The 27922-nt window shown below is 41.6% G+C and overlaps 2 protein-coding genes across 2 annotated transcripts; both read right to left on the bottom strand.

The window, feature by feature from the left end:
* Positions 1–18891: 18891 nt before the first annotated feature.
* LOC141601814 (uncharacterized) lies at positions 18892–20409 on the bottom strand. The gene is made up of 4 exons (XM_074422119.1): positions 20083–20409; positions 19800–19997; positions 19606–19707; positions 18892–19488 (listed from the first exon to the last, which is right to left on the bottom strand). Exons 1-4 carry the CDS (start codon positions 20407–20409, stop codon positions 19075–19077), a joined length of 1041 nt encoding a protein of 346 aa, XP_074278220.1. The 3' UTR covers positions 18892–19074.
* Positions 20410–20674: 265 nt separating this feature from the next.
* Positions 20675–25291, bottom strand: LOC141601812 (uncharacterized). Its single transcript, XM_074422118.1, has 3 exons — positions 24886–25291; positions 23116–23172; positions 20675–22083 (listed from the first exon to the last, which is right to left on the bottom strand). The coding sequence occupies exons 1-3, from the start codon at positions 25289–25291 to the stop codon at positions 20675–20677; spliced, it is 1872 nt and encodes a 623-aa protein (XP_074278219.1).
* Positions 25292–27922: the final 2631 nt, after the last annotated feature.

Genomic DNA, 27922 nt, shown 5'->3' with positions numbered 1-27922 from the left:
TGCATATTTTTTGAGGTTTTGTGTCTTTGGTAGGAGAGGATTGCTAGCCTTGCATTTATGGAGCAAAGTGGAGCTAAATGGAGTGCATCTAATGACTAAGCATCAAAGAAGAGACCATTACTAAAGGCCTAAGTGAATAAACTAAATAGAATGGGCAATGATGGAGACCCCCACGACCCCTCAACGATCCCTACGGATCCTTAGGCAGTCAAAAGAAGAAGAAGTGCAGCTGATTCACAATATGGGCGACCCGAGCTCAGGTCGGGCATCCCAAGCCTCAATCCGGGTGTCTCATCGTCAGGTCGAGCGGATCCCTGGGCAGCACGAGCATACTTCAAGATCAAGTCGGGCGGCTCCTTAAGGGACTTCCAAGGCACTAATCTTCTTCTTAGGGACTTAATCGTCATTTAAGCCCTTAGTTACCCTAATACTTGTACTTAGTATAAATACCCCATTGTGTTAGGGGATTAAGAATCAAGTTTTGGATATTAGTAATCAAGTTTATATATTATTAATCAAGTTTATTAAGTTGTATTTACTCAATTCAATATTAATCAAATCTTAATTCCACTTTAATCATTCAAGTGTTCTTAGATTTAATTGGGTAATTTGAAGACTATTTGGGGTCTATTGAAGACTTGACAACTCTTCGTCATTCATCAAGTGTTCTTCTTGTTGGAAAACATATTTTAAATATCACATATTTTGGTTTAAAGTTTTAGTCATAAAAAATTAAAGATCTTATGCATGCAAAACTAGAAAAGAATAAGAAAAAATCATTTCATACCATATGAATATTTCGGCTATTATGGGCACCAACAAGATCTCCTACTTGTTAGTTCTTGAGCTATAATGAATATTAGGATGATCTTCCAAAAATCCCAAAGTAGAGATTCTCCTCTTGATTGCACCCAAGATTATCCCTTATCCCCACTAAATAATATTAGCTAGATATTAGTTTAGTAGTTTACCCTAAAATTGATTACTAATACTCATATATTACATTAATAATATTAGTAATTTGATTTGAACAATTTAGATCATTATTTCTCCAATTTTGGAGAAAGATGAACAAGGTAAGAGAGAGTTTGCATGTGTTTTTAATGGTTGAGTGTCTTAGAAAATATAAGAACAAAACTTCCTTAAGGAGAGCAAGGCCACCGGTTTTGGTGAGAGGAGGACCAATATATGGTCCTTCACTTTTTCTTTTGTTAGGAGGGATATCTTCGTTGGAGAAGATGATTGGGTTGTTCAAGTCAGGGACATCCCTGGTCATATAGGCTACCAGTTCTTCGGGAGAGGAGGTGGAAGGCACTGTCAACTTCCCCAAGGCTTAAAGCAAAGCCTACCGGTGCTCGAAGGATGTGGCGATCAGTTGCCAAATGGATATCTCGGCCTTGCCTTCTGCACTTGCTTGAGAATCGAGTTCTAGGGAACCCTAGGTTGAACGTCCACGTCTGGGACGATTTGGTAATTGGTTGTTGTCGGATTATTTGTTGTGTTGTTTGGGATATGGTAAGGGCGCCCAGATCGAGTAAGGTGATCAATCTCTTTGGCGCGTTTGCCCTTTCCGGAGCCAATGTAGTCATCATTTATGTCATCTCGCCAAATGCCGTTCATTTCGGGGTCGCGAGGGTACATTGAAGGGGTATTCCTCGGAGGATAGTTTTTGTGAGGGAAGTTATTGTGGGGGTAGTTTTTGTGAGGTTGATTATTGTGGGGTTCATTATGGCGGTTTATATTATGAGGTGCATGCCAGAATGGTCGCGGGAGTAGTCCCTTCTGGAATTGGGGGTTTAGGGTTCTTGAAGGACCCTCCCTTGGGCGTGGTTCCGGTTTTGGTGGGTTTAATATCAGCCGGTGGTAAGCATCCTCAAGTCGGGTGATCCTTTCTGAGAGACTGGCTATGGCTTCTTCAACTTGCTAAAACTTGGCGAGCATGGTTGCGGCGCTAAATACGAACATCCCGTCCGGGGTGTCCTTTTCCAAGGCATTGATCTCGTCCTCAATAGGTAAGATGAGATGCGAGCAATATAGAATTGGCTCGTCATTGAAGATGGCGTGGAGTCCCAAGGGCTTTATCTTGTTGTTTAGTTTTGCTGGCGGAGGTAAGGGCAATTCTCCTTTCTCGATCATATCCTGGATGGCGTGCTTCTGCATGAAGCAAGTTTATGTGCCGTGGCCCTTGCTTGGTGTTATTGGAAATAGGCATTAGGTTCCAAATGCGGTTTTCCTTGCTTCAGGCGGGTCCGGAGTGGGACCAATTGGTTGTAGTTTCCCTTGGTATATTAGCCTTTTTAGGGCGCTAGCATAGGTCGATACCAAGTTGGTGAACGACCTTTGGGGACGTTCAGATTTCTTTGTAGTTGCTCGAGGAGGTTGACCTCATCAAGTTTGTTTGCTTGACCGTAAGGATGAGATCCAGTTGATGTAGACCCCTGATAGCCTCTACCCGTTGTTTTGGCTAAAACGTCCTTGCTCAGGTCATCTTTGATTCGAGTTCCGAGGATCTCCAGATCCTGGAAGGTTTTGATGTTCTGATATCTTAGGAGGTTGGCATAAACTAAGCGGAGATATTTGACAAATTTCTCCACCAAGGTTGATTCGCTCGGTTTACTGACCAATTGGGTGCTCACCCTCCTCCAATGGGTTAGGAATTCGGTGAATCCCTCTTCGTCATTCTAAGTTAGGACCTCAAGAGTGCGGGTGTTGGCTTGGAATTCGACGTTGTGGGCATATTGTTTAGCAAATTCAACGGCGACTTCGTCCCAAGTGGTAATGCTCTTTCGGTTGAGGGAATAATACCATTGGCATGGTATCAGTTCTAAGGACGATGGAAAGATCCGAGTGAAGAGTTCCTGTTTGACCCATTTGATGTATATGTAATCCTTGAAGGCTCGGATTTGATTGAGTGGGTCCTCCACTCACTTGAACTTAGGTACATCAGTTAAGGTAAAATTGTCAGCCAGTTGATCCCCGACGGGCTCGAACCTCCGATTGTTTTCGAAGTGAATGTTGTTTCCACGGGCCAAGAGTTGCTCTTCCAAGAGCTTAAGCTTTTTCTCAGTTTTGATTAAAGGCGGAGTATTATGTTCTCAATGTTTCCTTGTTTTCCAGAGTGTCGATACGGGTCTCGAAACTGTCTAGAGTGACCTTAAAGGCTGTGAGCAGGATGGCTAGCTGAGCAGTCGTGAGATCTCAGTTGTCATCGTGGTTGTTGTTGGACGAAGATGAAGATGGGGTCATGATTCTGAGGCAAAAAATGGCTCACGTTACATTCGAATCCGACATGGTTTAACGACTAAACGCAGACAACACAAACGACGGGAAGATACTTTGGACCCAACGAGACGAGGGCGACCGTGTGTGGTGCCTCGGTGCTAACACGATTTATGGTGCGACGGCATTGACTAAGATTTGACTCGCGTTCAATGTAATGGCGTGACGCCGTTGAACAAGTCTCGAGGTGAGACGACTCATAAGTAAAGACCCATAAGTAGGTTTGCTTTGACTCTGTATACATGAGGCGGAATTGGAGTGGTGGATTGAAATTTTCGAAATAAAAATTTTCAAAAAGGTTCATTTGTTGCTTTATGGACGGCCTTCGAAGAGTAGGGATCTCCAAAGAGTCGGCCAGTTGAAAAGGGTCGTCTTAGGTTTGTTTTCAAAAGACGGTTTTAGTTAGAGTTGCGGTGGCTTTGAAAACGATGTGTTGTTTCCAAAGACAGCTTTGAAATACAAAATCGTGCATTTTGGAAATCGAGATTTGCAAGGTTTGAACTTGTTGTGGTCTCGAGAACGGTGTGTTGTCCTCTGGATTTGAAAAGCCTCGAAAAAAGGTGTGTCATTTTCGGGTTTTGAAAGGGTCATTATGTCGGCGCAAAAAGTCCATTATGTCGGCGCAAAAGCCCACTAAGTCGGCGCAAAATAGTTATAAATCCGTGTTTTGAAACGGCCACTATGACGGCACCAAAAGGTGTGTGTTTTTTTTAAACAGTTGTAAAAACCAGTTTGAAAATCATTATTACGACGGCGTAAAAAGTTGGTTTTTAAACGGTTTTGAAAACTGGTTTGAAAATCGTCATTACGACGGCATAACAAGGTGTTTTTTGAAACGGTTGTAAAAACAGGTTCGAAAATCATCATTATGACGGCATAAAAAGGTGCTTTTGAAGCGGTTGTAAAAATCGGTTTGAAAATCGTCATTACGACGACATAAAAAGGTGTGCAATGGTTGGCGAAAGACCGAGGTTTGAAATGGCCATTATGACGGCGTAAAAAGGTGTTTTAAGAGTTTGGAAATGACACAGAAGGACATATGATCACATAGCACATAAGCGCTCGCAGTTCATTATATTATGCATAATGCTGCACGGGTTTTGGCTTAAAAATGGTGGTTACACACCAAGCGATCAATCCCCGATTTTCGAGCGGGATGCCAATCCAAATAAACTGTGTAAGGTTGGTGCCCTAGCCTCATGCACGAATGAAATGAGTGCTCTTTGACAAAACAAAAATGTGTAACGCAAATGGTATGCTTGACGCAATCAGTATTCAAAACGCGTGGTTGAGAAAACTCACTCCGACGGGACGAGCGAATTGGTCGATAAAGGATAGGTTATGAGCCCAGACAAGGAACCCGACTTATGACCGTAATATCAATTAATGCATTTTAACCAAGACTTCATTCGAGTCTCACCATCTAGGGATCGCAAAGACACAAGTGTCCTAGTTCTCCCCGGCGGAGTCGCCAATCTGTGGACATAGGCCCACCAACACGCCAATCTGTGGGCATACAGCGGTCTGAAAGCCACGCTAGGCGGCGTAATAAATGCTTTTGACCGGATCATTTTAGATCGGTCGGTTTCATCTCGGTAAGGGTCTCGAATTGATGTAGAGATGTTCGGAGTTGCCACCAAGCAATTATGGGATGCCTGAAAACCGTTCGAATCCAATTTATACCTACGTCAATCAAGGCAAAAAGCGGTGCTTGACATAGGTACTAAAGATAAGGAATCGTCCCTCTTTAGCATCCTATTGTTAGAATGACTCTCGTTCGACCTGGATAAGGTCGTCCACTATCCAATGTTTCTGAGTAAGAAGTGAGGGTACATATTGGGAAGCCCTTTAATCGGACACCGAATCCCCTTCGCGGTAGCGGCCTCTATCGATCTTGGTTTGTTAAATGCAGAAATTGATAAAACGGGTAAATGCATGAATGCGTATCCACAAGTTTAAACCTTAGATGTGAATTTTGCTATGTCGGTCGTTTATCCAAATATCAAGTAATTGATGTTGAGTTTGATTTAGTGTTAATTTGCATGAAAGACGGAAATTAAACATCAGTTTACCGAATTACGTTTATGGTGCATATCGTGATCCATTTGTCTTAGAAAAGTGTTTTGCTAATACAAAGTGTAAAATATAGACTCATCGATCTGATCCGTCCTGTATTCGGGTTAACCGAAGTCGGGATCATCCTAGACGAGTGCTGGAAAAGAAACAGGAACATCTTGAAGCAACCTATTGAGTCGCGAGCCATATGGCGATGTAAGGGAGCCTTCCCAAGTTTGAAAACTGGAAATGAGGAGCCCTTTTTAGGAAGCCTGCCAAATAATTCCAATGGGAAAACAATATTCAAAATTCAAAAATGCGAGTAGAAATTGACGCTACCAAATAGTATGTAAAAGCTATTTAAATATTACCTAATGGCTCGGTATACTGTTATGCCGACATGAGAGACAATTTCATAGCCCAGTATGCTTGCAACAAGAGAAGGGCCGTGGAAACATCAGACCTCCTAACTATCCGACAGGGGGAGGACGAGTCCCTGCGAAGCTACGTGAAAAGATTCGACGCTAAGGTTTAGCAGATCCGTGAGCTGAACACCGAACTGGCGGCCTTCGCGCTGATGAAAGGCCTCCCGAAAGGCGAGTTCAAAAACGAGCTGATCAAGTGTGAAGACCTCAACTTAGACTCCGCCAGAAAGATGGCCGACCGAGCCGTAAAGGTGGAGGACTATACCTCGGCTGGAGAGACGACCAGGGGGGTGAGACTGCTGTACCGCTTCTGGTTGTACGGTCCCGAACTCCCCCCGGTGCCCGCCGAGTGCTGTTTCCTATTAAATCTCTCAGGCCGTGACCTATTCCCGTCACGGCGTCCTTCATCTATGTTGTCCCGGCGGCTCTTCCTCTCTGGGTGCCCAGCTTCACTGTGGCCTACCCAGGTTTTGTGATAGTCCTCCACCTTTACGGCTCGGTCTGCCATCTTTCTGGCGGAGACTAAGTTGAGGTCTTCACACTTGATCAGCTCGTTTTTGAACTCGCCTTTCGGGAGGCCTTTCATCAGCGCGAAGGCCGCCAGTTCGGTGTTCAGCTCACGGATCTGCTGAACCTTAGAGTCGAATCTTTTCACGTAGCTTCGGAGGGACTCGTCCTCCCCCTGTCGGATAGTTAGGAGGTCTGATGTTTCCACGGCCCTTCTCTTATTGCAAGCATACTGGGCTATGAAATTGTCTCTCAGGTCGGCATAACAGTATACCGAGCCATTAGGTAGCCCCTTGTACCAACTCTGAGCCACCCCGTGCAGGGTCGTTGGAAAGACTCGGCACCACACCTCATCAGGCTGCTCCTATACCGACTTGTACGACTCGAAAGCCTCGGCATGGTCGGTCGGGTCGCTATCCCCTTTGTATGATAAGGGCGGCAGCTTCAGCTTAGTCGGCACAGGGATCTCTAGGACATAGGTACTGAGGGGCTGTCTGACCACGTGTCGAATGACACGCGGTGATCGGCTCCTCGCAACCTTAGTCCGGCTTCTCTCCCTCTGGCGGGAAGGGCTTCTTATCCGACTTTGGTGAGTCGGACTTCTTTCATTCCTTCGGGGCTGGCCTCGTTGTTGCCGCGGCGACACTTTCCTCTCGCGAGTGGGGGAAGGACTCAGGTCTGCCACTGGCACCACGGGCTCTGCCGGCGTCCCAGCATGCCCAGCTCCTTGTATCGCTCCGGTCAAGTTGTTCGGAGTCACTTTATGGGCCCTGGTCACCTGTGGATGCGTTGCGGTGACCGTCGTCGTGACAGGGGTGATCGGCGTACTACCCATCAGGTCCAGGAATAGCTTCAATTTGGCCGCATCGACCATATGTCCCATGACGGTGACTTGGTCGGTAGGCAGCGGTGTTTCTGGCTCTTTCGGCATCCCGAACATCACCGACTCAGTGACTCGGCCGGTGGGGGACAGCCCGATCTCAGAATTACGGAACGTCTCATCCTGGAAGAATGCAGTTCCTTCAATCACAGTTTCTTGTTGCTTTGACATCTTCTTAGCTCGCTGGATGGTTTTTTTTTTTTTTTTTTTTGTAATGTAGGTGACTAGCTTTTAGTATCTCTTCCCACAGATGACGCCAATTGTTCCGGGTGTAATTCCGAAGCAGGATTGTGACCACTTGAGCTTGTAGAATGATGTCGTTTCTTGTCTCTTCCTTTCACTCTCTCCTGAAAAGATGAACAAACTGAGGGCTCGGCTTGGTACCGAGCGTACTCACTCCGACGCTCAAGTCAGTAAACTTAGAGAGATAAGTTGTATGTTAACTTGGCAAAGTATATTGTAGAAAGATAAGGGAGTTTATACCAGATTCTTCAGTTAGTTTCTCAATGAGAGATGATGAGTATTTATAGATCTTTCACCTTTTGTCACGTAGTGGCAAAGTGGCCAAGTGGCGTAGCAGGTGAAAAGACTGTCTTGCCCTCGGCCAAGGAACCCATGATAGGCCAGCAGGCCTGGTTGACTCCATGCCGAGGGGACTGGATGTGAGTACGCGGATATGCCTCTCGGCCGGCTAGTTGCTGAGCCGAGACCCAAGTGACAGGCCGACATGCTTTGTCGGTTAGGCAATTAATATGTTGACTTGCTGTCTTTTTAGCTTTGACCTTGCTCAATATGTTGACTCGCGGGTGCAGAATATGCCCCATCAATAACAAATAAAGAGAGAAGGAATTAAAGCAGTAATTAAGATTAAGGGATTAAAGAAGAATAAGAGTACCAATACAAATCCGAATCTGAGTAGCAAAAGTGTAGAAAAGAAAACTCAAATCCAAGAAGCAGTAGCAAAGTATAGAGTAAAGGTGAGTGAGAAAGGCTCCCAGTAACGTTGTTCTTGCCTCTATCATATACGAAATTACTCTCTAAACCTAACCTATGGACTCGTTACAAAAGCCTATACGAAAACTAGGCGGAAAAAGTCTAAAGCAGGATAAACCACTCGATCGAGTGGAAATAAACCACTCGATCGAGGAACTAGCCATCAAACCTCTCGATCGAGTGAAAATAAACCACTTTATCGAGCACTCCTTGCAATGTATTCTCTTGTGTAAGCTTGAACTGCTCGATCGAGCAACTCCAATATATAAAGCATTCGATCGAGTAGAAAATCTACTCGATCGAGCTATCTTGGCACGTAAGACATCAAAGTACTTCCCGAAACTAGCTCAAGCGTCTTCCAAGTGTTAGATTTCCAAGCTCCGGCTCCTCGTTCTCCATAAATGCATGCAAATGGGACGAATTAAGGCTCGATTTAGCACCTCCTTGGTTAATTCCTGCAAATTACATAAAACGAACCAAAGTAGGATATTCGGGAGTATTTGTAGCTAGATGCTACATAAATAGTACAGAAATGCGTGTAAAAATGAGGTAAAAACCTTATATAAAATACACGCATCAATAAACAACACTCGGCCGAGTATGCTCTACTCGGTCGAGTACACCCAAATGCTCAGTCGAGTAAACACATCCAGTAGAAACTGCTACCTACTGGAAAACTACACTCGGTCGAGTGCCTGGTTACTCGGTCGAGTACTCCCTACTCGGTCGAGTACCCGCTCTGCTCGGCCGAGTCATGCCAAAGACGGTCAAAAATAGTACATGGTACATATCATGCTTTCTATCCCAATCATCAAACATATAACAACAGGAATTTTAATGTCACGTTATAAACATACAATCATGCCAATCATTCACATGCTAAATCCGACTCACCGAATTCATCTACCCGTCCCTTATACTACTTTCCCATTCACCATATTTACGAATTCCACATACAATTTTCCGACCATCACCTATTATCACCATGAACCTTCACATACATGCACAAACATGACACAACTCTCAACACACTCCCCCATGTGACCGGCTTGAGTTATTGAGGGCCAAATTGCGACTCCGGGATGTCTCCCGAGTCCTTGCTGTAGCTCCAAACAACTCTCACCGGGTTCATTTTATTTAGACTCTCTAAGTTCATTAGATTCATTTGTTTAGGTGCCGGAATCTTCGGCTCTGATACCACTTTGTAACACCCCTCATACCAAGGTGCCTTACTAGGAACACCCTACAATGAAAGTGCGTTACCATCTCGGTTGCCCGAGATTAGTATATATCAAAAGCGTCTGAACTGAGCACATTTATTAAAATACCATACAGTGTAAAAGTTTACATCAAACCAAATCCAAAACTAATTCAATAAAATAAATCCAATGTCTATAGACCATGAAATAATAATTAAGACTCGACTGTGATGCTACGACTGGTGATGATAACTCTCACATGGCTGCCGCAAGCTCACCAATAACAATACCTATCAAGCCTGCTCACCATCCCCGAATGGATCACAATAGATTCCACAAACAACAACGGGGTCAGTATTACTCAATCAATATAAGACAAACAAACAAAGTAACCAGCTGATCATCCTCCCCCCCAGTCTCCCGATCTCACACAGTAACCGACTACACACCGAAGTGTGTAGCCCTGCCAGATTACCCATCGCAACAGGTAATGCTCGCCGCCAATGGGTGACCGCAGCCCATCCCACCTAGTCTAGCTCACCAATGAGCGACTAACAATCCCTGTCCCTTAATATGCACATCCCCTCTCGTGGCGGGTTCCACGGAGGGTGAACTAGGGTGTGAAGCTACTCCCGCAAGTGACTCTACCACAAACACAACATACACAGCCTCACAGCTGTCACAACACTACCACCATCACAACATAACCTCAACAACACCATAACCACAACATCCGTGCTTCGATGATCAGCAGATAACGACAATCACAATACAATCAAGTGTTAAATCAATGAACAGTAAAGTGAGTAGGGAAACCCTACCTTAGAAATCAACATCAGTACGAAAATCGAACAATCAGAAAGGCTGCTCTATGATGTCTTCTCCTATACAATAACTATATAGCACAATTACACATTGCACAATTCCCCCCTATTCCCCAAATTCCATATATACAGTAACCCTAAAAGAACATAAATGACATGGGGAATGAAACTTACCAACAGTAGGATGAGAGATTACACGCAAGGATTACGACAATTACACACACAAAGAGATTAGAGAATGATTAGGGAGTGATTGGAGAGTGATTAGAGTGATCGTAAAATGATTAGGGTTGAAATGACGTTTTAGAAAGTGACTTTGAATATAAAATAACCCTAAACACTCCCGCATCAAACCGCTGAATTAATACTCGCCAGACCGGATAGTAAGTCGAGTAAAGTGTATACTCGGTCGAGTAGTCTTCATACTCGGCAGAACCAAAACAGACTACACCATTAGCACTACTCGGCCGAGTAGGCTCTACTCGGTCGAGTATGCAGCTTAAGAAAATCCGTAGTATTACAATAAATGAAGGAAGATAAAGATAAGAATGTTTAAAGAGATGAAGATGGATATAGCGGAAGAGAGAAGGTGAAGGAACGATGGTTGCTAGTGAGATCTTGGGTTTGATGGAATGTTCTGGAGAGATAAAGGGCGGGAGGGATTATACGCTAATTTGGGTTAGTGTTGGGTTGGGGTAATTAACACACAAAGATTAGGGTTGGGATGGGGTAATTGGGCTGGGTTAAGTAAACAAATTGTGGGCCAAGCATATGGCAATTTTAGTAAATCAGAAAAACTAACAAGGACAAGGTTGTAATTTCACAACAAAAATATGAGGAAAGAGGGAACAATGAGAAAAGTGGATGGAAAGGGAAAGGGGCACATTAAATGAGATTGGAGGGTGTATTGTTTAATTATCTCACATGAATAGTTAAGTCTTTATCATGCTATATTGACCTATCTTATTCCATCTCATTTATTTGTCATGTTTAAATATAAACTTGATGTTCATGTCTTTTGTAAGTATCTTATATGATTTACTTAATTGAGTTCTTTGTTATGCTCATTTTGACAATTTTAGGCTGGGAGAACCTTACCGTGGCTTTCATGTTTACATGAATGACAGGTTTGTGAAGATGCATTCGTGGGGTTTAGACGTGTGAGCTAGCGAGCACCTTGGACTAGTAGTCGGTTCATTAGGATTGCTTAGACTCACCTTTTATTGCCTTGTCATTCGAGGGATATATTTTCCCACATCTTTGACTATCACGTTTGTATAAACTTAAATCTCTTTCCGCATTCTTTATTTATGTTTTAGGTTCTATTGAACCCGCGCTTTAAATTTTAAAAAAAGTTTAAAAGTTTCCTAAAATTCCGCATTTTCTAATTATATTTTCTTAGCGATTTTGCGGGGGTTCACATAGTTCCTATGCTTTTTAGTATATATTAGGGTCGTTTCTTGTCTTTAGCCTCCTTCTATGCATATTCTATGAGGTTTGATGCCCTTTGTAGGTGAAGAGCACTAACTTGACTAGATGGAGTGAAGCGGAGCTAAATTGATAGCATATAACGACCAAGCACCAAAGAGAAGATTAACACCAAAGGCCTATTTCAATAAATCAAGTGAAATGGGCAATGATGAAGACCTCCACGACCCCTCACTAATCCCCACGAATCTTGAGGAAGTCACGAGAAGAGGAAACCAAGCTGACCCATGATACGGGCGTCCCGAGCTCAGACCGGGCGTCCCAAAACTCAGACCGGGCGTCCCAAGGTTCAGACCGAGCATCCCAAATACCGGACGGGCATCTCTCTCTGCAGTATGAGCGTCCAACATGGACAGATCGTGAGGCTCCTTCAGGACTTGCAAGGCACTAATCTTCATCTTATGGATCTAATCGTCATTTAAGCCCTTAGTTAACCTAATTCTTGTAGTACTATATATTCTCACTTTGTAATAAATTGAAGGATAAGTCCTCTAAGTGGGAATTCAGCCCTCTTAGTGTAGGCAAAGCTCTCATTAGAAGTAGATTAGAATAGATTAGCATTTAATCTTTCCACAAATTGCACTTTAATCTTTCCTTAATTATTGTTCAAGATTTCTTATTGGGTAATTGAAGATTATTTGGTTAGTATTTGGAGAATTGACAACTCTTCATCAATCAATCAAGTTCTCTTCTATTATTCTTTCCTTTCCATTTGTTCATCTTAAGATTGTTATAATTTCTTTACTCTTTACTTTTTTGCTTATTGTTTTACTCTTATATCATGTTTATACTTGTTAAGATGATTGACACCATTGTTAACATGTTTTCCATGATAATGAGTGAGTAGTTTCCTAACTAGGGATTAGTGGGGGATTAGGGTAGTTAATCATGGGAAAGATTCATGCTTAATGAGATCATATTTATGCTTGTTTATTGTTTTTTCAACTTATGCACATGTCATGTTAGATAAAATGCTTTATTGACAACCTAGCTAGCATGTTTCTCTTATCCTTTCAGCAAGACTTGTAAGACATAAACTACCTCAAGGCTTGTTAGACCATGCATATAGTTGATTAGGAAGAAATAAGTCGATTGTAGGTGTTGTAAAGTCTTGACCGACTCGGCTCCGGGACCCAAACCTTCCTAGGACTCATTTATGTAAAGTACTTGGAGATTTCCTCAACGAACCACCTCTTGCTAATATCCTTCTGTTAGCCTTACGATCAAGATCCTCCATCCTCGCATCAAATTCCATGAAATCAGGACATGTTTATGGCACAAAAGTGTCAAGATCCCCCAAAGAATCAGGAACAACAACAGAAGATTGAAGATCGGACGATTCAGGCACGCTAAAGTTACAATCTTTTATCATTGACTCATCCTCGACCCTACCTTCAACCTCATTAACCTCCACATCTTCAAAGTCAGTACCAACCTCCGGATCATCAACACTCAACATGTTAAATAAACAAGGTGCATCTTCGAAAACAAGTTCTGAACATTTTAGTTCATCTTCATAATCGTACAACACAAAACAGGCCATGCGAAAAACCAAAATCGAGAGATATAAGTGAGTAAGAGAGAGAAAGTGAGTATGGTTGAAGATTTAGGATTAAGAGAGTCTCAAAATAATGAGATCTTGAGAATAAATGTAACACCGCCACATACCAAGGTGCCTTACCAGGACCACACTACCATGAAAGTGTGTTACCATCTCGGGGTTAGTATATATCAAAAGCGTCTGAACTGAGCACATTTATTAAAATACCATAAAGTGTAAAAGTTTACATCAAACCAAATCCAAAACTGATTCAATAAAATAAATCCAATGTCTAACGACTATGAAATCATAACTAAGACTCTACTGTGATGCTACGACTGGTGATGACAACTCTCCCATGACTTCCCCGAGCTCACTAATAGCAATACCTGTCAAGCCTGGTCACCATCCCCGAATGGATCACAGCAGATTCCACAAACAACAACAGGGTCAGTATTACTCAATCAATATAAGACAAACAAACAAGGTAACCAGCTGATCATCCTCCCCCCCCCCCCCCTCCAGTCTCCCGATCTCACACAGTAACCGACTACACACCGAAGTGTGTAGCCCTGCCAGATTACCCATCGCAACAGGTAATCTTCGCCGCCAGTGTGTGACCGCAGCCCATCTCACCTAGTCCAGCTCATCAACGAGCGACTAACAATCCCTGTCCCTTAATGTGCACATCCCCTCTCGTGGCGGGTTCCACGGAGGGCGAACTAGGGTGTGAAGCCACTCCCGCAAGTGACTCCACCACAAACACAACATACATAGCCTCACAGCTGTCATAACACCACCACCATCACAACATAACCACACCAACACCATCACCACAACATCCGTGCTTTGATGATCAGCAGATAACGACAATCACAATACAATCAAGTCTTAAATCAATGAAAAGTAAACTGAGTAGGGAAACCCTGCCTTAGCAATCAACAATAGTATGGAAATCGAACAATCAGAAAGGCTCCTCTATGAAGTCTCCTCCTATACAATAACCATATAGCACAATTACACATTGCACAATTCCCCCCTATTCCCCAAATTCCATATATACAGTAACCCTAAAAGAACATAAATGACATGGGGAATGAAACTTACCAACAGTAGGATAAGAGATTACACGCAAGGATTACAACAATTGCACACACAAAGAGACTAGAGAATGATTAGGGAGTGATTGGAGAGTGATTAGAGTGATCGTAAAATGATAAGGGTTGAAATGACGTTTAAGAAAGTGACTTTGAATATAAAATAACCCTAAACACTCCCGCATCAAACCGCTGAATTAATACTCGCCAGACCGGATAGTCGGTCGAGTAAAGTGTATAGTCGGTCGAGTATTCTTCATACTCGGCCGAGTATTCCTCAGCAGAACTAAAACAGACTACACTAATAGCACTACTCGGCCGAGTAGGCTCTACTCGGTCGAGTATGCAACTTAAGAAAAACCGTAGTATTACAGTCTTCCCCGTTAAAAAGAACTTCGTCCCGAAGTTCACACACAACCTTAAAACAAGACACCTCAAAACACAAAAGACTTCCCTAAACAAACATTTATCAATGCCAAAGAACCACACAAGACACCACAAGACTCACTAACCCGACTCAAAATAAGACAAAACACACACGCAACCATCTCCTACCCCCCTAAAAAGACAATGTTTACGTCCCCGTAACCAAACATACCTGATCAAAAAGACTAGGAAAACGTTCTAGCATGGCTTCCTCGGGTTCCCATGTGGCTTCTTCCACATTGTGATTAGACCAAAGTACTTTGAGTAAGACCGTCTCACCATTTCTTGTCTTACGAACTTTGCGGTCAATAATCTCTTTAGGAACCTCGGCATAGGACAAGGAATCGTCCAGCTCGATGTTCTCCACCTCAAGGATATGCAACGGATCACTCACATACTTCCGAGGCTGGGAAACATCGAAAACATTGTGGACTCTGTCCAAAGCTGGTGGCAAAGCTAATCTGTAGGCTACCTCGCCTATCCGGTCAAAAATCTCATAAGGACCTATAAACTTCTGAATTAGCTTACTTTTCTTTTCCAAACCTCATTACACCTCGCATAGGTGACACTTTCAAAAGGACCTTGTCACCTACTGCGAACTCAATGTCTCTGCGGTGCAAATCGGCATAACTCTTCTGACGGTCTTGAGCTGCTCTCATATTTTGCCGAATCATCTGGACTTCCTCCACCATATCCTGTACCAGCTGTGGCCCTAAAACCACGGCCTCAGAACTATCATCCCAACAAACTAGACTTCGGCACTTTCGACCATACAAAGCCTCAAAAGATGCCATCCCGATACTCGTATGATAACTGTTGTTGTATGAAAACTCAATCAGGTCAAGTCTATCCTCCCAGCTGCCTCCAAACTCCATGACACATGCCCTAAACATGTCCTCTAAGGTCTTTATGGTTTGTTCTGTCTAACCATCGATTACCGGATGAAAAGTTGTACTCATCTTCAAGGTCGTACCCATTAACTCCTGTAGTTCTTGCTAAAACTTGGATATGAACCTCGCATCTCAATCAGAAACGATATCCTTGGGTATACCATGTAGCCGTACTACATGCCTCCTTTAACCTAATGCCAGCTGCATCTTAGATAAGGTATCTTTCATAGGGACAAAGTGAGCTGACTTGGTTAACCGATCAACAATCACCCAGATCATGTTATTACCTTGCTGTGACCTAGGTAATCCCACAATGAAGTCCATGGAGATGGACCCCAACTTCCACTCGGGTACCTCCAAGGACTGAATCTTACCCTGTGGTCTCCTCTGCTCACCTTTGACCCTCTGGCAGGTCAAACATCTAGCCACAAACTCAGCTACATCCCTCTTCATGTTTGGCCACCAGAAAGTCTTCTTAAGGTTTTTATAAAGCTTGTCACCACCCGGGTGAACCGAATAAGGAGTGCAATGAGCCTCCGTCAAGATCACGCTCTTAACTCTGCATCCTCAGGAACACACCATCTCCCATCAAAACGAACACTCCCATCTGTATGGATAGAAAACCTGGAAACTGCCCCACTCTCCACTCTTGTCTTCCATTCCTGAATCTTAGGATCAAGCTCCTATTTACTTTGATGTTCTCATATAAATCTGGCTCGATCACCAAGTCTCCGATGGTATCCCCCTTCCTTATCATGAAGATTCCCATCCTAGACATCTCATCCCTCAGCTTTAGCAAGGACATGGCCATACATAGCGAATGAACGCTCTTCCTACTCAAAGCATCTTCAACAACGTTAGCCTTACCCTCTTGATAGATGATCTCCATATCATAATCTCCGATCAGCTCCATCCACCGTCTCTGTCGTATGTTCATCTCCTTCTGCATGTAGATATACTTTAGGCTCTTATGATCAGAAAACACCTTAAAGGTTGCTCCATAAAGGCAGTGTCACCAAATCTTAAGGGAGAAAACAACTGCACCCAGCTCTAGATCATGAGTAGGGTAGTTCTCCTCATACGACTTTAGCTATCTCGAAGCATAAGCTATGACCTTCCCTGCCTGCATCAAAACATAACCATGACCATTCTTGAAGCATCGGTATATACCTCAAAGTTTTCATATCCCTCTAGTAAAGCTAGAATAGGAGCTCTGGAAACGCCATTTCACAACTCTCATCCCAAACAAACCTGGTCTCTTTCCGCATCAAGGCTGTCATAGGCCGCGCTATAGTTGAGAAGTCTTTCACAAACCTCTTGTAATAGCCGTCAAGACCTAAGAAACTCTGAATCTCAGCAACATTCTTCAGTGATTCCCACTTGGTCACGGCCTCAATCTTGCTAGGATCCACAGACACCCCCTTCTTAGATATCACATGACCCAGAAATGCCACCTCCTCCAACCAGAACTCACACTTAGATAGCTTGGCATAGACTTGTTTCTCTCTCAGAGTCTGCAAAACCATCCTCTAGTGCTCCTCATGTTCTTCCTTAGTCTTGGAGTAGACTAAGATGTCATCGATGAAAACAACCACAAACCTGTCCAAGAACGGTGTAAAGATCCGGTTCATCAAATCCATTAAAGTTGCTGGTGCATTGGTCAACCCAAAAGGCATCACCACATACTCATAATGACCATAACGAGATCGGAACGCTGTCTTTGGAATATCCTCATCTGCTATCCTCAGTTGATGTAGCCTGACCTCATGTCAATCTTGGAAAACACACCCGCTCCACTTAGCTGATCAAACAAGTCATCGATCCTAGGCAAAGGATACTTGTTCTTCACTGTGACGCGATTGAGCTCTCTGTAGTCAATGCACAGTCTCATACTCCCATCTTTCTTCTTCACAAACAGCACTGGGGATCCCCACGGTGACACACTAGGCCTGATATAACCATTGCTTAGCAACTCATGTATCTTCTTCTTCAACTCAGCTAACTCTTTAGATGCCATACGGTAAGGTGCTTTGGATATTGGACCTGTTCCCAGTTTAAGCCCCACACTGAAATCAACGTCCCTCTTGGGCGGCAAACTCTGTATCTCCTCAGGAAAGACATCATCAAACTCTCCCACCGTAGGTATCTCAGCAGGTGTCTGCGGCTTTACTCACCGATCCCTCACATGACAAAGAATCAAGGGGCACTTCTTCCTCAAACATGACTATAAAGTCATGACAGCTATGAACTTACACTTAGGTTTCACCACAAACCCTCTATAGGACACCATAACCTCCTTAGGACCCTTTAAGGACATTTTCTTTTGTCGATAATCTATCTTGGCATCATACTTACCCAGCCAATCCATCCCGACAATCACCTCAAACTCGTCCATAGGAAACTCTAACAGGTCTACCGATAAATCTACCCCTCCAACCACCATAGAAAAACCCTTATACAACTTGAGAAATGACATAGACTCCCCAGAAGGTATGAACACATCATCCTTTACAACCTCAAACATCCCCAAACCCATGGACAAGGCATGACTCTTAGACACAAAAGAATGTGTTGCCCCCGAATCGAACAAAACAAAGGATGGTACATTATGAACAAGAAAGGTACCGGTGACACTACAAGGCTAAGACTCGTTAGCTACTGCATATTCTGTAGCTAATCAATGTTTTTCGGTAGCTAATTGCATTTGCTACAACATTTGCTACTGTTATGAAGTAGTAGCTAAAACCCTCGTCGCTAAATTAGCTACCTAATTAGCGACTACATTTAGCTTGACCCGACTTAGCGACTAACTTACCTGTAGCTAATTTGGAGACCACTTTTGAGACTAATGTCCGTGTATCTAAATCTGCTACCAAAGACGTAGTGTAGCAATTTTTGTGACCATTTTTGAGACTAACTTATCTGTAGCTAAATGAGCTACCCAAAATTTACTGTAGCTATTTTAGAGACAAAACTATTTGTAGTTATTTTTGCGTCAAATTAACCTGTAGCTAAATCAGCTACGCACAATAAACGGTAGCTATTTTAGATACATAATGTTTTGTAGCTATTTTAGCGTCCAATTAATTAGTAGATAATTCAGCTACCCAAAAGTGAACAGTAGCTGTTTTAGAGCATGAATTCTTTGTAGCCATTTTAGCGCCAAATAATTTAGTAGCAAAATGGAGACACATTTTGATACGGATGTGCATTTGTAGCTGGTTACTATTGATTTTTAAGAAGCATGGTTAGCAGTAATGCATATATTTAACTAGTAACAACTAATAAACGATCAAACCAATTTTTATTACCGTCTCAAAATCCAAAAACAATGTGTCTTTTACCAAATAAAAATCCAAAAACAAACACCTCGTTTGACAATCCAAAAAACAAACATGTGTTTAGTATCACAATACTTCTAAAACCTGGTTGAAAAGTTATCAAATATCTAAATGAGAAGGGAAGACACTATTAACCATGAGCCGAAAAGTCTGAAGTGTTGATAGAGAAGTCACTACAATGTAATGCCTCTGACATACGCGCCATATCCTTTTTCATATCTAAAAGAGTCTTTTGAAATGCTTGCTTTTCTTTTTCAGTAGTCTCCTTATGCTTCTTCCATTCTTCTTGTGTAGCCCTGAGTTCATCTTGTGTAGTCTTAAGTTCTTGCTTTGTAGTTTCGAGTTGTTCTTCTAGTTGTACGACAATACTTGAAGGAGGCAATTTCTTACCCCTTTTTTTCAAGTTAGGAAGTGGGTAATAGAATTGAGACAGGCTACCCATTCCATATACACTGCCATCCTTGTTGATGCCACCAGCAGCTTCTAAATATGCATTGTTATCTTCCTTGCTACCTTGTTTTCCAGCCTTTTTCTTATACTCTTCCTGCAATAAAGCCAAAGTTGAATGCAAAAAGAAACCATGTTACACAGAGTAACAAAAATACATCTATACTATAAACATTTATGAACATAAAATTGGGGATTAGAATAGATAACTTACCCAAACATTTTGTGCTTTATCGTCCACCCAATCTCCATCTTCTTTCATATGAGTTTTGCGAAACCAGTCAGCCGGTGTAAGAATCTCTTTGTGAGTATCGTACTTTTTACAACATATTAAAAAGTTATATAAGTATAAATTGGTAAACCATCAAATACATATAAACTAGTGTATCCATTAAAATAGGTACTTACGTGACGACGTGCCAACTCTCGACTTGAAACAGATCCTTGGATATGAGCAATACCTTTGTTAGGTCCCTTTTTATTTTTAGATGCTTGAGCAGACCTCTTCTTGAATTCACTTGTATGTCTTATTTTTTTGATACCCTTTCTAAGCTCTTTGCTCATCCATTTTCTCGAGTTTACAAAGAATTTCAGGAATGTTACGCTCTAACCGAACCATATCCTCAACCTTCAACAATGAGGAGCATATATCCCGAAAAAATTGACTAATTTCTGTCAAAGCTTTCCACACATTCTGAGGAAGAAGTTCTCTTAAAGCGATAGGAAGCAATCTTTCCATAAACACATGACAGTCATGACTTTTTAATCCAAAAAGCCGATGCTGTTTCATATCGACACACCTCCCTAAATTAGAAGAGTAACCATCTGGGAACTTCAAGTTATGTATCCATTCACATAATGATCTCTTTTGTTCCTTACTTAAGACATATGGTGCTTTTGGCATAACCTCTCTAGCATTTTCAGTGCTTTCATTAACATTCAGTTTACGACGCTTGCAATGTTTAGCCATGTCTCTTCTTGCACTAATAGTGTCCTTTGTTTTCCCTTTCACTTCCATTACTGTGTTTATTATTTGATCAAATACATTTTTCTCAATGTGCATAACATCAAGATTATGTCTAATCAGTAACTTACGCCAATATGGGAGCTGCCAGAAAATAATTTGTCTTTTCCATCCATCTGTCTTACTTTTTTTATTCTCCTTCCTAATGAAAAATCGGTACCCTTAGGTAGGCATGAGACACACTTCCACACTTGGTCTCCATTTAATCGTGGTGGAGGTGATGATGTTTCTATCCTATTCTTTAGGAATGCACTTCGATTTAACCTATATTCATGATCTTGGGTAAAAATGTACGATGGCAATCAAACCACGTGTACTTTGAGCCATTTTTGAGATAAAAAGATTTTGTTTTTCCCATGCAATAAGGGCATGCATATTTGCCCGCAGTAGACCATCCCGACAACATGCCATATGCAGGAAAGTCACTAATAGTCCACATAATAGCTGCCCTCATAAGGAAATTATTTTTTTTAGAGACATCATAAGTTAAAGCTCCCATTTCCCACAAATCCTTAAGCTCTGCAATCAACGGTTGTAGATATACATCTAAGTTTCCCTTAGGTGATTTGGGACCAGGAATTAACAAAGTAAGAAACATAAATTGTCTTTTCATACAGAGCCATGGTGGTAAATTATAAGGAGTTAGGATAACTGGCCAACATGAATACGATGTCCCAGACTTTCCAACAAATGGATCAAACCCATCTGTACACAATCCTAATCTAACATTACGTGGTTCAAATTTAGAAAATTCTGGATATGTTTCATTAAAGTTTTTCCATGCCTCCCCATCAGATGGATGTGACATTAGACCACTACCATTAGTGTTTTTTGTGTGCCACCTCATGTCTTCAGCAACACCCTTAGTCGCATAAAGTCTTTGCAGCCTAGGTGTTAATGGGAAATATGTTAGTACCTTTTCCGGTATTTTATTCTTTCTATATCGATCACTGTTACATATTCGACATCGGTTTAATTTTTCATCTTCATTCCAGAATAACATGTCTCCGGTGGGGCAGACATCAATTTTCTGACATGGAAGTTCCAGCCCTTCAAGCAACTTCTTTGTTTTAGAGTAAGTGTCTGTCATCTTGTTATCAGTGGGACACATATCTTTTAGCAAAGAAGCTATGTTATCTATGGCTCTATGAGGAATGTTGAACTCACATTTAACGTTTGTAAGTCTTGAGGCAGCTTCTAAAATTGATAACTTACACCGCTCATATAAGGGCGCTTCAGCACTTTTCAACATATCAAAAAACTTTTTTGATTCAGCATTGGGTTCCTCTTCAACATCGTCTATTAATTGTCTATTATTGATATTAGAACCCGATGCATCCATAACCATATCATAAAAGGAATTAGGCTCAGCACTAAATGACAATGACTCGTCAACGACATTTTCTGCTTGGGGAAAGCTCTCCCCATGACAAACCCAACGAGTATATCCTGGACTAAACCCTTCCTTGTACAAATGTAATTTAATAGTGTCGACATCCAAATAGGTCCTACTGTCACACTTAATACAAGGGCATTTTAGTTTTGATGACTTTTTGAAACTCTTTTGTTGACATGCTAATTTTATAAATTCATCCACTCCTTTAACAAAGTTATTTTGATGATATTTTCCATTTAATCTTTTGTACATCCATGAACGATCGACATAATCTGCGTTGACAAAAAGACTAAATAAAATATACATTCAAGTTAGTGAAAATAAGTTACACTCTCATCACCTATCATCACAAAATGAGTTTTCGCAACATATTAATAAACTACATTCTACACAAAATTGAGACTAGTAATAGTAAGGTTTGTATTCGAACTAAGTCACTCAAAGATCAACAATTGGCATGGATGAGTCAATATAGCGATAGTGTTGTAGTGAGAGCTCTAAACCGATAATGATATATGCTCATGTGGTAAAACTTTAACTTAGGTGCAAATTTTAAGTTTGGTGAATCGAAATTAACACGCACAAAACCGGCTTAATACTACAAACTAAAGGTAATACGTATACAGGAAATGGAAAAAATAAGACAGCTAGCTAATTTCAGATTTTATATTTATACATATTTATTTCAATTGTCATTTGAATGATATCATTGTTTGTTACATTGATCTAATGTATCTGATGATTTTCTTTATTTAATCTGTATTTATCTTCTTGTCTGATATTTGAAGACAGAACACATGCCTGGTTGGCCACCCTAAAGTTGTAGCTCAAATTTTCACTAAAGTTTAATGTTGACTCAGCAGCATTCACGAGTGAACAACCAAGTTTTCATCTACCAAATTACGTCTTTGATTAATGCAAATACTACGAGTATTAAATCCATAATAGTTGATTAAAATTAGTACAACAGTAATTAATCCCAATAATGGGACTTGATAGAATGTACGGTCTAAGGCCATGTCTAGTCATGAGCGTGAAAACCGATCCTCTGATTTTGGTCATTAAAATTACAAGTTTTATTGATGGAATTCAATCCAAACCTTAAAATAGAGTACACTTATACATTTATATTTGAGACCTCATTTTTTTCGGAGCACAAAGCCTCCAATTCTCTTTAATACGCCCTTGATAATTTTAAAACTCTAACGGGCATGGTGCAAATTACATAACTTAAATGATGATAGAACCACGTATACGTAAAACGGAAAAATAAGAGAAAAAAAAAAGTTGCTAGTCAAACATACCTGGTAGAGTGAAGTTGAAGTTAGTGATCTGGTACTCAAATGAGGGCTTTACGCAATCTGTCATGTCATAAACAGTATCCAAGTGATTAAGTGTGTATGAAAAAATGAGGTTACTCAAATAATTTACTAACTTTAATCTTGAAATACGAGTTAAAAAAAAATAAGGGAACATCCTCATTAATGGAAGTATCATAAGTTAATGTTCATTCTACAAAGGACAAATTTGGAATCATAGCATACTGAAGTTGACAAATTTGGAATCATAGCATACTGAAGTTGACGTAAGCTAGCTAGCGAAAGGAAAGACAACATTAAGCATCCGTCATATTCATATAATACTCCCTCCGTCTCAATCATTTGTCTAACTCTTTATTCTTTGTGAGGGTATTTTAATCAAAGGTAAAAAAATCAATAAAACGGAGTGAGGTCTTAACACGATTATGCAGATAGAGATATTTCTATTGATAGGAACGGAACATAACCGATAATCCAAACTAATTAGTAATACATACTGATTTTATAACAGCTAAACAAGACATTATATTCTAACAAAGCTTGTGTCGGATATCACCGTCACAAATGAGATTTAGTAATATTCCAAAGCAATCCAAATTAATAAACGAAATTATACGCTAAAGCAAAGAAAGGAGAAACCTTGTACTTAATTTACTTTGATCCATTATCGTTATCCAGCAAAAAAAACATCTCAAAATTGATCTAATTCATTGTTGTTATTGGACTTTGATACTCCCAGAAAGTCAATCAATTGATCTAATTCATTGTTGTTATTCTCAAAATTTGGGATTTTACTACTTATTTTTTTTACTGTGAACATCCAATTACAAAAGTCTTCCTCTATTCTCATAAACAAACAAATCAAACATGTTTATCTTGCTCTTACCCCCATTCAATTAAACAATCTAATATGAAAGCAACATAAGCAACCAAAGTAATTTAACAACAATTGATTGACTTTCAAATTATCTATGAAAACCTAAGAAAATAATCAAATTGACATAGCAAATAGTTATATCGACATAAATTAATCAAAGAGATAAAGAAAATATAAGAATCTAACCTCAATTAGAATTAAAGTAATGACTGCAAGCTATTTGTGAATTATAATCATAGGTAGTTATATATGATATGAATTGGTGGGATATGGGAGAGAAGATAATTTGAGGGGATTTAGGTTAATTAGGCTAACTGAGTATTAGGAAAAAACAAAGTATCGCGGGAATTAAAGCGGGTCGGGTGGAGGAAAAAAAATATGCGCGGGAATTAAAGCGGTCCAATAAATTGCTACTGAACTAGCTACTGCGGTAATTTTGGTAGCCAAATATACCGGTTGCTACGAAATTAGCTACAAGTCACATTTGGTCTCTAAATTAGCGTCTAATTTCGCTACACCTATAAGTTAGTATCTAAAATTAGAGACTAATTAATATGTAGTGGCTAATTTTGTTACTAAATATTTCATTTTGCTACTGATTTTCACTCAGTTGCTAATTTAGTCTCTATCTACGTCTTCTCTTGTAGTGTGACAACATGTGCATCATCCTGTGCTTCCTGTTTGTCCATCATGATGAGCTTTCCCCTGCTTTTCTGCCCTCCTCCCTAAACTGAAGCATTGGAGGTGCTCGGCTTGGCTGCCGAATCCTGGGTGGCGCTGTTGTTCTGACGCTGACAAAATCCACCACCACTGCGGTTATAGCTGCCATGGTTTCTCTGTCCCCTTCTGTTGCCCCCACGATCCACCCGGTCGATTACTAGCAAAGCTCTGAGTCGGCCCCTGAGAGGAATTCCCCTGATGAGCGCCTGAACCAGTGTCGGGCATGTAACTCGTGCATTCCCGCCTCCTGTGGCCTACACCACCATAGTTGAAGAATGTAAGGCTGGATTTGTCACTCAGACTCTGAACACCAGTCTTTCCCCAGCCACGAGATCCCCCTGAGAATCCAGCTTCACCAGAAAAAGCCTTTGCATGGTTGAAGTTTCCCTTCTTGTTTCCCGACTGAGTGTTGCCTCCATTGTCAGCCTTCCTCTTTTTAGCAGCAGTCCTCTCACTAATCTCTCTTGAGAGATCTACCATTCTCTCAGCTGACATACGGCTCACGATATTAGCAGATAAACCCCTCTCAAAATGGAGAGACAAACCTCTCTGTCCAAACTGCATGTCCTTAACATAGCGAGATAGCTCTAGGAACCGATGATATTACTCAGTGACTATCATCATCTCTGACATGATGAAGGAATCAAACTCAGATCTCATCTTGTGTCGGATATGCTCCGACACAAACTGCTCTCTCATAGCGCTATTGAACCCTGACCACGGAATAGCCCCCAGACCCTCAGCCTGGTAGTAGGCTCTAGCATCTTCCTTGACGTTTTGCCACCACACAGCGGCTTCACCTCTCAAGTAGTATACTAAATGCTCAACGATCACGTCATCGGGACACTTGACCATTTCCATGAGACTTTCAATCTCACGGTGCTACTTCTCGAGCAGCTTTGGTTCCCCAACCCCTTCATATGTGGGAGGGTTGAAGCGGGCAATGATGATGCTAAGTTGAGTAGCATCCACCTGCTTCTCATTCCCTTTTCCCACATTCCTAAGAGCGTGAAGGAGAGCCTCTTGTTGCTCAATCATACGAGCAACCTCATCAACTGTCATCTCAGAAGCTTGAATATGTGCGGCAGTTCTTTTGGGAGGCATTTTGAGCTCATAAGAGACAAGGGAATATAAGCACAAAAGCCTACGGCTCAAAATGTAAAAATTCTCCACCAAAGGAACACTCGACCGAGTACCAGACAGTACTCGGTCGAGTAACGAATACACGGTCGAGTATCCCCGGTACTCGGTCGAGTATTCGACTCCAGTAGCCGACCTCAAATTCACAAAACGTATGCTCGGTCGAGTATAAACAACACTCGGCCGAGTATGCTCTACTCGGTCGAGTACACCCAAATGCTCGGTCGAGTAAAAACATCCAGTAGCAACTGCCACCTACTGGCAAACTACACTCGGTCGAGTGCCTGGTTACTCGGCCGAGTACTCCCTACTCGGTCGAGTACTCGTCCTGCTCGGCCGAGTCATGCCAAAGAGGGTCAAAAACAGTATAGGGTCCTTATCATGCTTTCTATCCCAATCATCAAACATATAACAACAGGAATTTTAATGCCACGTTATAAACACACAATCATGCCAATCAATCACATGCTAAATCCGACTCACCAAATTCATCTACCCGTCCCTTCTACTACTTTCCCATTCACCATATTTACGAATTCCACATACAATTTTTCGACCATCACTTATTATCACCATGAACCTTCACATACATGCACAAACATGACACAACTCTCAACACACTCCCCCATGTGACAGGCTCGAGTTAATGAGGGCCAATTTGCGACTCCGGGATGTCTCTCGAGTCCTTGCGGTAGCTCCAAACAACTCTCCCCGGGTTCATTTTATTTGGACTCCCTAATTTCATTAGATTCATTTGTTTAGGTGCTGGAATCTTCGGCTCTGATTCCACTTTATAACACCCCTCATACCAAGGTTCCTTACCAGGACCACCCTACCATGAAAGTGTGTTACCATCTCGGTTGCCCGAGGTTAGTATATATCAAAAGCGTCTGAACTGAGCACATTTATTAAAATACCATAAAGTGTAAAAGTTTACATCAAACCAAATCCAAAACTGATTCAATAAAATAAATCCAATGTCTAACGACTATGAAAACATAACTAAGACTCGACTGTGATGCTACGACTGGTGATGACAACTCTCCCATGGCTGCCCCAAGCTCACCAATAGTAATACCTGTCAAGCCTGCTCACCATCCCCGAATGGATCACAACAGATTCCACAAACAACAAGGGGGTCAGTATTACTCAATCAATATAAGACAAACAAACAAGGTAACCAACTGATCATCCCCCCCCCCCCCCAGTCTCCTGATCTTACACAGTAACCGACTACACACTAAAGTGTGTAGCCCTGCCAGATTACCCATCGCAACAGGTAATCCTCACCGCCAATGGGTGACCGCAGCCCATCCCACATAGTCCAGCCCATCAATGAGCGTCAAACAATCCCTGTCCCTTACTGTGCACATCCCCTCTTGTGGCGGGTTCCACGGAGGGCGAACTAGGGTGTGAAGCTACTCCCGTAAGTGACTCCACCACAAACACAACATACACAGCCTCACAGCTGTCACACCACCACCACCACCATCATCACAACATAACCACACCACCACCATCACCACAACGTCCGTGCTTCAATATTCAGCAGATAACGACAATCACAATACAATCAAGTCTTAAATCAATGAACAATAAAGTGAGTAGGGAAACCCTACCTTAACAATCAGCAGCAGTACGGAAATCGAACAATCAGAAAGGCTCCTCTATGAAGTCTGCTCCTATACAATAACCATATTGCACAATTACACATTGCACAATTCCCCCCTATTCCCCAAATTCCATATATACAGTAACCCTAAAAGAATATAAATGACATGGGGAATGAAACTTACCAACAATAGGATGAGAGATTACACGCAAGGATTACGACAATTGCACACACAAAGAGATTAGAGAATGATTAGGGAGTGATTGGAGAGTGATTAGAGTGATCGTAAAATGATTAGGGTTGAAATGATGTTTTAGAAAGTGACTTTGAATATAAAATAACCATAAACACTCCCACATCAAACCGCTGAATTAATACTGGCCAGACCGGATAGTCGGTCGAGTAAAGTGTATACTCGGTCGAGTATTCTTCATACTCGGCCG

The sequence above is a fragment of the Silene latifolia genome, chromosome 9 (assembly GCF_048544455.1).
Source record: "Silene latifolia isolate original U9 population chromosome 9, ASM4854445v1, whole genome shotgun sequence".
NCBI lineage: Eukaryota > Viridiplantae > Streptophyta > Magnoliopsida > Caryophyllales > Caryophyllaceae > Silene > Silene latifolia.
Note: the sequence above shows the minus strand (reverse complement) of the source record. Positions and strands in the feature narration are given on the sequence as shown.